Raw genomic sequence first — 12,495 nt, forward strand, 5'->3', positions numbered from 1 at the left:
CAGTGTTCATCTCTGCCTCACAAGGGTGTCCCATAAATGGCATATATTCCTCTTTGTGTCTTGTCACATCTTTCTACATTGGGGTTATAGAGGTAGAGGTAGAATTGTTTATGACTGTGGATATGCAGATACCACAAAGTTATCAGTAAAGTTAACGTTTAGAGCTCCTGGCATGTGTCTGTCTTGTTTTGAAGGGGATGAATTTGGAACTAATGTGAGCAAAAAGGATGCCTTTTAATATAAGGTTGACAAGTCAAGCCTGTATTTTGTTTAGAGGTGCTGGTTTAAAGATCCATGTGTTGAAATTGTTTTTATAGCTATTCTTTTCATTATCAAAAAATGCTTGTAGCCCCTGCAGTTGCTGGAGGGAAAAAATGCCTCAGTGAATAACCTAGGTATTGCAAGAGGTACCTACTGAGATAAATATGGAATTTTGTTCTCCTGTCACAAATATGGTCCTTTGATTCATTGTACCTTTGGGTCTTAATTAATGAAGGGCAGGAGATGACTGGTTTACCTGCTTAGTGTGGTTCTGAAACCATGAAACCATAAGGTGCAAACTATGGGCAGCTAATGTAATAAAGTTTACTAATGACTTTGAAAGTACTCAGTGAAATCAAATTGCTGCAGATCCTTTAGGAAACTTTAAAAAATTAATGTTATGAAACCTGTGAGTAAAAATGATCAGTCCTTATTTATTTATTTTTAAAATCTTTTTAACCTGCAGATATCGATGATGTCAAGAAGCACAGACCAGGTTATCTTGAGGCTACACTTGACTGGTTTCAGTTATACAAAGTCCCTGATGGTAAACCAGAAAATCACTTTGCTTTTGATGGAGAATTTAAAGACAAGGTGAAGATAATGCAAAATTAAAAATGCATCATTCTATCACGTGGCCTTTATAATACATCCTAGAATTTTTGGAATGTTAAAGGAGGAGGTTTAACAAAAAGAATTTTGATAGGAGAGACTTTTGCATACAATTTATTAGGCTAGGATTAAATAATGTTTGCTGTCTTCCATTTTATTCAGGGAAAATGCATAGGTCATTAAAGAAAGCTTGCAAAAAAAACCATTTAGCCCTAATCCTGATGAGATTTGCACATGCATCTGTGTGTTTGTAGGTGTTTTTCAAAGCATTTTCATTCTGCATGTCAGAATAATGAACAGTTTGTGTTTTCAGGTGTTCTTTCAGTCCTATTGGTAAATTTTTCTGACTTTTTTTTTGAGGGTATGCAGTTTAAGACAATGGGTTGCAGGTTTTTTCATCTTTGGTATTTGCTCAAGATACACATTTTTCTGGTAATTCTGTGTAAAAACATTTGAAGCGTTTGGCTTGAAGGCTGAAAAATTATTTTCCCTTTTTTTTTTTTTTTTTTAGAAAAAAACGAATGTCTTTTAAACTACAGTAAAAATGGCCAGTGTTTGAAAGGAGATTGGACCAGGGAATAGATCTCGTTGAAGGAAATACCTGGATTTTCCAGAGAAATTGGATGTGATTTGAGTAAAATTGCTTTGCAACCTGTGTATTGCACACTCTGTGTAGAGTATTCTTGGCAGAGAATCACAGGTTGCTCATGAATGATGTCCATGTGTCAGCCAGTTCTGCCTTGCAGGGTGCTATCAAAGTTACATAATGCCTTCTAACCAGCACAGGCAACTTTACATGTTTTGTCTGGTTAAAGAAATGCCCTGAGTCCCCTCTGCACTAAAACTGTCTCTTAAGTCAATCAGATGTGGAGTTGTAAGGCCTGATAACCTGATCTCTCCCCTGTTCTCCCAGGAACTGCTCTTAGAGGTTTTCCTGCTCTGTAGAGTTACAGTAGAGCTGCATATCCCTGTCAGGCCATTGGAGTTCAGCCTGGTGGCACTAAATGCCCTGAGATAGCTGGTTTGGAGCACTTAAATCATTCTCAAGCATTTCTAGAGACCCAGGATGTGGCGAGGCGGCTGTGGCTGTGCTCCAGCAGCTCTGGTGAAGTTCACAATGTTCCAGTGGCACTTTTCCAAGTCACTCCTTGTTAACAAATGTGAATGTTCAGTTGGCAGCTTTTTGCAAGTCTAGCAGTCATCATCTGGACACTGAGGGCTTATTTTACTTTTAATTTTTGGAAGCTTTCTCATCCCGACCCCACCCCAAATATTATTTTTGTTTTAAAGAAGCAGAAACTGCTAAGCAGCTGACATTTTACATTCTTGCAAATGCTTAGGTATATGATTGGGCATTAATGAAGTAAATGCAAACTTTGCCACTAGAGGGGAAACCCTAACTCTGACCCTGACCTGCATCTGTAAGGGTGGAGTCATAGCTCACACACTTGATCCCATTTAGGGCCTGGTATAGTTTTCTACAGCAGTAGGGATCTCCTTAGCATCTAGTGCTGTTTTCATTTCTTTCATGTAGCACTCGTGTTTTCTGGCTGCAGACTGAGGGAAAGTCCTGAATGTGTTGCCAGTATATTTGACAAATAGTGAAGTTTGTTTCTTTTCATAAAAAGTGTGTTATATTCTCCAGAAATTTAATGAGGCCTTAAAGGAGGTGCCTTAAAATATGTGAAATAGTATGTTTTAATAAACTAGTTCTATGGGTTTTTTTCTGTTTAATAACATTTTAATTTACAAAACTTTCCTTGTCATAAACTAGGATTTTGCTGTTGAAATTATTAAATCTACCCATGAACACTGGAAAGCTTTGCTTCATAAAAAAGTTGATGGAGGTACTATAAAGTGGTAAGTATCCAGCCACATCTCTTGCTCTTCATATTGTGCTAGTACTGGTGCTATTCAACATGTTGCAGCTGTCCATGAACTGCTTAGATTTTTTTCAATTTGAGATGACAGGAATACTCATGGGTTTGATTGATAATTGATAATAGAGCATGATTGACTAATTGCACCCTGTATGATGATGATTTACTGGTAAGTGGTTCCAGAAATATATTGATTACATCGATGTGGCATTACTTCAGCATTTGGGAAATGGCCCCAGTGTGTTTGTTCAGAATCATTTTGGGAGAATCTTGGTCCTGTTATCACTGTTCATTCTGTTGCTTTGGGGAGTTGAAGTTCGTGCAGTTTATTCTGTAGGACCTTAAAAACTCATGATCAAACTCATTTTCAGTGTGAAAGGATATAGATTCATAGGGAAACATTTCTGCAAAGGATGTGGTGCCAGGGTTTGTCTGGAAATACTACAGGTATCTGCTGCTTTATGTAGGAGCAGAATTTTGGCCTGTTTTTCCTTCTTATTAGATACCGCAGGTAGGTTGCTGAAGTAACGTGCTGTTACTTCCACGATCTGCCACAGAATCTGGCCATCCTTCAAGGCACAAGAGATGGGGTATACCTCACATCATCTCTGCTAGCCATCTAGGTGTTCCTCAACTCCCTCGGGAAGTGCCAGTTTATTTCTGCTGACTTCTTGGGGGGATTTAGTTTCTTGACTGTGGTTCTCTTCACTGTACCCAAGCTAGCAGCCAGAAGCGCTGAGTATGAGCACTGCTTGCATTAATACAGAATACACAGCCTAGACACCTCCTCAAGATCAAAGAAAACACCCTTCCACACACCTGTTCCTTCCAGCATTACTTTGTGGTTTTGGCTTCCTTATTTCTTGCAGATACACATTTCTGAGCTCTATATGTGATGGTGTTTTTTTCCATAAGTACTTAACTGTGTGTGGCTCTTTTCCACTGATGTTGATAAAGCATGTTTTTAATTTTATTTTTCAGCACAAATGTTCTGGTGAGCGGTAGCCCATTTTGTTGCAGTGATGAGGATGCCCGATCAATTGTGCAGTCAGTAAGGATATTTACTTTTTTTCCACCCCCTCTTTTTTTTAAATGATTAATTGGAAAAGATTATTCAGAGCTCCAAAACTGAAATAAAGCAGCTGAACCGAAATGGTCCTTAAGCAAAAATTTGAGTAAAAGGAGGAGCATAAAGGTTTTGGGGGAAATGTAAGCATTGTGATATAAACCTTTCATTGCAGTGGTCCATTTATGCTTTCTGGCAGATTCATTACTGTTCTGGTGGAGTTTTTTTTGTTTGTTTTGTTTTTTCTCCCTCTGCAATGCTGTTTCTTCTGATCCTGAATAGCAGGATGGACCGCTGTTTTTGTATCTAGCCTGCTGTCTTCTCTGTCTCCCCTGTTGCCATGAGTTACCACCCAGTGTCAGAACTCATTGACTAGCTGACTGTAGTCCCTAATCACTAAACAGATCCTTTGTTTGTCTACTTGCATAATTATATGCAATGCTGTAGGAGAGGGGGATGCTTATTTGAATGTTTCTTAAGGAATACCTGTCATATTCTGAAAATTAACAAAAAATTAAAACATGCAGCTTTCCTGTTCAGGCAAGAAAAATGTCCTGCATGTTTGATGCTTTCATGTGCAAATGTTAGTGGAGGAGAATTTTTTCCATTTTAGAATAGGCTAGTTTGGATGCCAAAAATTAAGCAAGGTTACTGGAAATTACATGGAGAAAAGTGCCCCCAAGTATTGCTTTCCCTTTTGTAACATACGCTGTGATTGAGCCTGTACTCGTGACCACATGAGTGCAGCAGGTGTTTTGCACATGTGCGTGGCTGCCAGGGCACCCAGTGTTTCGCCTCAACAGTCACAGTTAATGATGCAAAGTTCAGGTGTCAAAGGACACGCCATCCACTGTCTGTGCAGTTAACATTCCAACAGCATTTCTAGTAAGAATGTGTTGTCCTGGATGCTGTTTTGTCACAAGCAAATAAGACGGTCAGTTGCAAAGAAATGTTGGTTTAAGTCATAAAGATGTGTCAGACCAAACTTCTTCCTATTCAGATACCTTGCTCTGAGCACTTCTTTAAAACTGCCTCTGTGGTTTTTGTGAATATTGATTAATGAAACTGTAAGTTTGAAATGAAAGAAAAACTCAGTTTGGAATTCAAATATGGTTTTAGACATGTCAGTCACAGCTATAAGCAAGTATTTACCTCCTCTGTACTTTCAAATTTACGATAACTTTAATGAGTCTTTAAATTTACCTAAAACTTCAAATCCAAGTGTATTTGAATGGTGACAAATGTGCTAAGGAGTATTTCCTTTTGCATTCTCTGCTCTTTGTACTTTGAGGCATACAGGGTAAATAATTACTAAATCAACAGTATGCCTTATTTTGTCTCTCAATAACAAATCTTTTTTTTCCCGTGGTTTTTGGGGAGGGGAGGAAGTTAGTAAAATCAGTTCATAAAATAGATACCTTGTATCAAACTAATGCCTTTTTTATTATGAAAGCTTCCCTTCTAATCAAATAGCATCACTTCCTGTCTTTTTTTGTGCCTCACCTTCTTTTCTTTAAACGATAGTGTTTTTGTGAAGTTGTTTCCACATTCTCCTTTCCATCATTCTGTTTCAGTTCAGTCTAAGTATTTTAATTACGTCTTTGCAGGGTGCTGCCTCTTGGTGCTTTCCAGACAGGGAAAATATGCAATACTCTATTAAATACTGTTCATGCTGCATGCAATTGTCAATCTGCAAGCACGAAAAAAAGTAAAATGGCCTTGAAATAGGAACTGTGGACAGTTGAACTCTAAATATAAGCAGGGAAGTTGACTTGCACATTTTAAGCAGGTATCTTTTTGTCTAGTACACTACACTGCATGCTTTGGTTGTCAGACATTCATCTCTTTCACACTGAAGTGTAACTACGTGAGTGTTGGCTGCAGAATTTTAATGGCTGTGGTGATTTCAAATGAAAGCTGCCTGTGTTTGCAGGGGGTCTTGTTTGGGTTTTTGTTGTTTTTTTTTAAATTTAAACTAAAAGCAGATACGTTTTCTTCTCATTTATATCCATCTATTAGCTCCTGGATAAAAACAAAATAACGAAAGCTGAAGCAGAGATCTTGTGTGCAAGTACAGTGAGAAACGTATTTCAGCTACTGCAAAATTTCTGAGATACTTCTGCAGTGAGAACTGGTTCCCTACAATTCTTTTTCCAGATTCTAGTTGCAGCACCTTTGAGCTGGTAATTTAATTACCTTAAATCAGATATATTGAGTTTTCAAAAAACAAAACAAGAAAACCCCAAAGAAGACGCCAAAAGGCAACACTCAGTTTTCATGGTAAGCAAGAGAACTGTAACAGAACCAAATGGAAAACATTCAAATCCTTACCAAATACTTATCTAGTGTGTACTAATCAGAATTTCCTATAGATTTTGACTGGGTAGTTCCCAAGATAGTCCAGTTGATTTCAGAATTATTTGACCTTTTGTTACTTTACAGATGGGGAACTAGAATGGCTTGTCTGGGTTGGGGAATTTCCACTCCACTGAGTGAGTTTCTAGATGGTTGGCATGTGTACTGTCATCTGTACTGGGGGCAAACTAAGAATGATTCCACAGCAGGTGAATTGCCATGACCAGTCAGTTCCAAAGAGATAGAAGAGAATCTGTGCATATAATAAGAGCACATACTGAACTTTTGAACCAGCCAAAATTACACCAGACCCCTGCAACTACAAATCTAGCTGAATTTTAACACTACATGGTGAAAATCTCTCACGTTCTCTAGGCTCTGAAAGTTGTTTCATCTCTGTCTCAGCTCCAGTATATGTTGCACACAAACCCAGGAGGAATAGAGCTTTGTAGATGAATGTGTTAGTGCTAAGATACACTGTTTATTTCAGGCTTTTAAGTGTTGTCATCTGTAAAACTGACCAGTCAAGTCAAGCCAAGCCTTTGTTTAATATTAATCCTAAGAATTGCTTGCTCTGTGAAGAAGCTGCTGAGGACTTTGGAAGTTGGAAAATCTCCAAGACAATCTATATATAGTTAGTAGAGCAGTGTTTCTCAGACTCATCACATAATTCTTTCCTTATAATACTGGAAAGTGAACTAGGAAAGCTTTGCTAGATGATATCTCTTTTGATAAAAAGCAGAACAGTGTTTTACAGGGGAAAATATTTGACTTTTCCTGATAATTTAAAAAAATCTCCAACCAAATTTGAATCTGTATATTTACTAATGTGTTTTGAATAACTCAGATCTAAGCAGGAAAGTTTGTTGACTGCCTTTCTCCCTACATGCTTTCTGTGAGGACATTTCCATTTAGGATTTAGTAAAGGTAGAATTTTCTGTACAGTGGCCAGTCGTGAAACAAAAGGTTGGTGGGGTTGTTAGTCTGGAGTTTATTTTTATTAATGAATTCATTTATTTGGTTTTTAAATAGTGTTCCACATGAAAGTGTTGTGTAGTGAAGAGATTGCTGGTTCAGTGGGATGGGATTTTGATCTGGCCCTGGTAGGAAAATACTGAGTCCTTATCTCAAGCTTTTTGAGGAATTACCAGAAGTGGCAGGCACCTGCTTGTACATGGTGACCCCTGGTTCTCCCTGCCTTATGAAATAAAGCTTGGGTTTTGCTGGAAAGAGAGGGGATAGTCTGGTGATACGGGGTTATGTTTGTCATACTGGTACCTCCTTTCAGACCAGTCTCATAACCCCCCTGTGCTGGTAATTATCCTGGGTAAATTGGGAAGAAGAATCCTGCTTCTCCCTTCCCTCCTCACAGGCTTTGTTCTGCTCTTCAGTGTTCAGGGCCTTGTGCGTGCTCAGATGCAGGCAGGCTGTGTCACATCAGTGCAGCTCAGCCCGAGTGCTGCTGTGCTAAGGAAGGACAGTGGAAAATGGTTGCATCCTCATCATGAGGCAGGGTGATTCCAGATACATTAAAAGCATCTTTAATTTTGCCTTTTAAGTTACAGGACAAGACAGGCTGTGCACTACTGTGATCGAATAGTGGCATATCCAGCTTTGAAATGCCAGACCTGAATTTTAAAACAAATGGTCACTTTCCAGAGGACTGAATTATTCTGTCAAAATGGAATTGTAAAAGAGTATCATCACACATTTATTTTAAATTGTTTGCATGTGTTTAATATAAATTGTGTGTATGTATTCACATGCATACCTGACAGTGAAATGTGTAGTAACTGTGCAGCAGTTAGTAAACAACAAATCCTGTTATTCTCAATCTGTCACTCATCGTTCATGTGCTTGCTTTGTCATTTATGAGCAACAAAGAAATTTGTACAGTGGGGTGAGAATGGGGGTGAGAAAGCTGCAAGGTAGAATATTGCCCTGGGGGGACAACAGAAAGTTCTGGTTTTGTTAATATCTCTTGACTTGAGCATTAAAATGCCTTTGAGTTTGGGTGCTGTCTGTGAAACCTTAAGTAAATACTGATATATTGGTTTGGGGGGTTTTCCCTTTCTTTTTTTTTTTTTTTTTTCTCTTTTCTAGGCACCAGCATTTATGAATGGAGATTCTGTTTCCCCAGAAGGTATCTTTTTTCTTAGATGTCATGTGACTTCTCTTAATTGCTGACTTTAAAAATTGACATGAAAACTGTTTTGTTGAAAAAAGGCAGTTTCGTGTATATGTAAATGATAAAAGTTACATCCTGTCATATGGTATTGCCTGTCTCCTGTTAAATGGAACATGAACAGAAATTCATAGATGGTTTGTGGGAGAAGGTTATTTGAGTGAAAGTGTAGTCCACAAAAAAAGATAAGAAGACAAAATTTTTCTCTTACTGATTGTGCAAGGCAAATGCATCACATTTATCCTTTTTAAAGGAGATAGATTGCTTTGCCTTAGGTTTTGTTATTCCTAACAGTAGCTAACTAATCAAATAAATAGCTCCTTTTCCTAAAACTGACATAACCATTACCTACTTTTCAAGTGTAAGTTCTAAAGACAAAACTTTATCTTTTCACTGTTACGACTATTTTTCATGTTAACAGAACATGTGTTTTTCTTTAAGAAATAAGAATGCATCCTACATTTTCAGTTTAAACTACTTCAAAAAAAGATTTTTCTACTGGCAAGAACTGTAGAGAAGACATATGTGCTTTTTGAGATGGAGGGAATTACAGAAATACTAAGTTAAACTTAGTCATGAGCCGAGTTCCAAACTGTTTGAGAAGCAACATCTGTGTAGCCCATGTCATGGGAAAGCAAGTTGCATTCCATTTGCCTTTATATGGCATGCCAATAAATAGCATTTATTTTCCAAAGTATTAGATCTCAGACCTCTGACAGGCGACTGAACATAATCTGCCTGATCCTTGATGTTTTCCAGGGATGTTCACAACAATGTTGTAATTTGTTGCAGGATTGTTTCAGCCAAACTGTTAAAATGAACAGATACGATTTTGAGGCCATGCTTTTCACAGGGTGGGGATAGAGCTGGCACAGCAGTATTGTTATGGGAGGGAAGGTAGCTAGAAGGGCAGAATGTTGTTTTTTCAAGTGTTTGTGTATGGCTGGTTGTATAGAACTAATGTCACTCTTGTAATTTTTTTGTTTGTTTTAGTTGATTCCTGGTACTTTTTTCCCAAGTGATCATCAAGGTCTTCTGAAAGTGCATCATCAAATCTTAAAAGTCATCCCTTTTTTTGAAGACTGGCAAAAGCACTTGATTGTTGGATTCCTGTTGAAACAACTTTTCAACTTGTGTAAACCTTCTCTCATGTAAATAAACACTGCCATTACAAAATGAATGTTTCCTTTCTATGTCTGTGTAGGGTGGAGCAGAGGGAAGAGGAGGGGCTTGCTTGCTTGCTTGTTTCTGAATCTCAGAACTCCAGAACTGTGCTTATCCACTCATGAAGCATACCAAATGAGATGAGAGATAAGTTGTCTTCAACACTGTTCTCCAGATTCTGGAATAATCAAGCCATTGGGTGCAGAGCAGATGGTGCTAATTTTTGTCTCAGGGCTTTTCTGGCCACCCTGACTGTAATCTGTTTCAAGTCGACGGTTATCTTTATGTATGAGGCTTAGGAGTTTACCATGTTCTTTGATAGGTGACTGTTTGCCAAGTTGCATTCGCTTTTGTGCCCAGTTGTCTCTGCAGGCTTCATAGAGTTAGGGACACAGCATACTTGCTTTTAAAACAATACAACATTCCTCCAAAGATTAATTCAACTAGGAAGGGCTAATGCCATAACAGTTGAAGTAAGGATGCACGTGTGCTCTCTGTTCTACATCCTGTTTTGATAACTTGGGTGTTTCATCACACAGGAAGGATTTTCCTTATGGAAAGCTTCCATTTATAGAATTGTGTATGCTTTTGACAGTTACTTGTTCAATGAGACAAGATTAATAAAATGTACAGAGCTGAGCTTTGTGCTTTCATGGTAAAAATACCTGCCATTTTTTCCTACTGCAGGATTATGTCTGGCCTATCTGTACCACAGTGTTCATTAAAGACAAAAAAGGCAGCTATGAAGTGGAAAGAGAGGAAATGATAATATAGACAGGCAGCTTTATCTAGCTTGTTACTGAGACCAAAGGTGAGCATTGTCTGCTTTGTACGATGACGGAAACAGAAGGTTAATGCTGCTGACACGGGGTGGAAATGGAAGACAAAGAACTGCAAAAGTTAGGCTGTGGTTTGCCAGAGAGGACTGACTTCCTTACAAAGAGTAAGTTTTTAGTAAGAAAGCTTTCACCTTTGGGAATGTTTCTTTGGTTTTATGATACAATTTCCCTAATTTAGACTCCTCTGGTGAATTGTTTAGTGTACAAGCCCCAGTCACTTTGGAGATCTCAGTCTGGGCCTCAGCACTTAGGAGATTAAGTTCTCCCATCTGCATAGTGTTTTGCATTGTTTTATATACAGAGTTTAGGTATGATATGAGAAATGCAACATAACCCTCAGATATTAAGGACTACTTTTATTTTTTGTAGCCAAGAAACATGTTGCATCCAACATACATTTACAGTATTGATTTCCCGTACTTTATTTTATAATTTAGAATTCTAAGTTCATGCAGCATTATACCCCCAGGTTTTCATAAACACGAAATGTTTCTTGAGTGCCTTGTGTTCGCAAGATTCCTCTGGTTAGAGGTGAGCTCTTGTAGGTTGCAGAACAGCTGCTGTATTTGCCCATAGTAGTACACCTAGGACGCTTGCTGTTTTGTGAAGTGCTTAAGGACAGCTGAACAATGAAGGTCACTGTGTAAAATCAGATTGTTTTCCTGTGCTGAACTATCAGGGGTAGGCCACAAGTTACTTCATTTTTACTTCAAGTAAATTTTAGCAGTATTCTTTAATTTCTAAGTATATTTATGGAATGTGGTTATGAATCTCAGAAGCAAAAACAAATTTCTAAATCAGATAAGGCTTTGTGCAAGGAAATAACAAATAGTACTTGGGAAAACTGAAAACTGAAGTGATCAGAGATGCCTAATACTACCATAAATATGAAAATGTTAAAGTATTTCTTACATATTGAGTATGTAAACAGATGACTGTCATGGTGAAAGTAGTTTGAAGGAAAGTGTTCATGTTATTCTCTGAAGATTTTTCCTAGGTGGGATACAAAGATGTGCTGTTACACATAGCCTTGCTGCCAGAATGCACTGAATGCCACCAATGTGGGTTTCGGAAAGTAACCATAATCAAAGAGCTGTAGACAGAATGTCTGCTTATAGGAGGATTAGAGGGATGGGACAGAAACTAGAATACATTTTTCAGATCCTAGGGAAAAAAGTCTGAAATAAGCATTTTTGTTTATTTAGGCTTTTTTCACAGACTAGGTTTTTTGTTTGTATTTATTTGCCAATATTGTTCTATTCAAAATTGGTTTCATTGTAGCAGGAAGGTAAGCGTAGCAGCATCCACTTCTCAATAGTTTTATGAAAGGAACGTTTTTATATATGATGCTAATGTCTCCTGGAAATGAGGACATGAAGAGAAACATAATTTTTTTCTCCAGGAAATAAATCCATCTTAACTATTTTTTTCTGTGTTGAATATGTAATACTCACATGTACACGCTTCTTTCAAGATAAATTTTCATCTTGATTTCCTCTTTTTGGAGAGACAGGAGAGTTTACTTTTTTTTGCCTCTTGCTGTTTTGACAGTAAGGGTTCTTTTTACTTCAGTAAATCATTAGCTGCTGCTCAAAATAGTACTTTTTACTGGCATGGAGTTCACACATCAATCCCCCCAGTCAAAAGAGGGGTTTGAGGTTTACTTGAATGGAAATAATGTTCATTATTCCTTAAAGTGTGAAAATAAAAGGACTGTGAAAATAGGATGATATTGTCCCTGTTAGGATGTTATTTTCATGCTGTTAGGAATAATGGATATCCTCTGCAAACCCCCAGAAGAACAGAAAGTCGTTCTGAGGTATATGTTTGGAAGAACTGTTCATAGATGTTATGCAAGGAGATGTTACGTCTTACCGTAACTTTTCTGTGTTTAACATTTGCGATCTACAGCATGAAGCAGTCTTAAACTGATTGAAGTATTTCATCCTTCCCTTTGCTTTTACTGGGACTGAATCTTTTTAATGGCATGTAGTTCAGGTTTTTTTTTTGGTGAAAAGGCAGACCCAGTGTTACATCAGTAGGGTGCAATGGGGTTTTTTTTCTGCCCTTGCTGTAAAGTGTAAGGTGATTTCCTATCTGATTTGACAATGTGGGTTCCACTCCCTGTGGACA

At 37.9% G+C, this 12,495-nt stretch overlaps 1 protein-coding gene across 2 annotated transcripts in view; it reads left to right on the forward strand.

The window, feature by feature from the left end:
• Positions 1–9,529, forward strand: part of PPA2 (inorganic pyrophosphatase 2) — a 34,571-nt gene extending 25,042 nt beyond the window's left edge. Inside the window, exons 8-13 of one of the 2 annotated variants that reach the window (XR_014226415.1) lie at positions 728–855; positions 2,648–2,733; positions 3,735–3,804; positions 5,839–6,099; positions 8,278–8,317; positions 9,353–9,529. Coding sequence is in view for 1 of the 2 variants with exons in the window: in XM_082282060.1 (XP_082138186.1) it covers positions 728–855; positions 2,648–2,733; positions 3,735–3,804; positions 8,278–8,317; positions 9,353–9,381 (353 nt within the window). In the remaining variant the exon portion in view is untranslated. The remainder of the gene's footprint in view (positions 1–727; positions 856–2,647; positions 2,734–3,734; positions 3,805–5,838; positions 6,100–8,277; positions 8,318–9,352) is intronic. The other variant, XM_082282060.1, reaches the window with a different exon arrangement.
• The last annotated feature ends 2,966 nt before the right edge of the window (positions 9,530–12,495 follow it).

This window comes from Coloeus monedula (genome assembly GCF_965178545.1).
Source record: "Coloeus monedula genome assembly, chromosome: 5".
Taxonomy (NCBI): domain Eukaryota; kingdom Metazoa; phylum Chordata; class Aves; order Passeriformes; family Corvidae; genus Coloeus; species Coloeus monedula.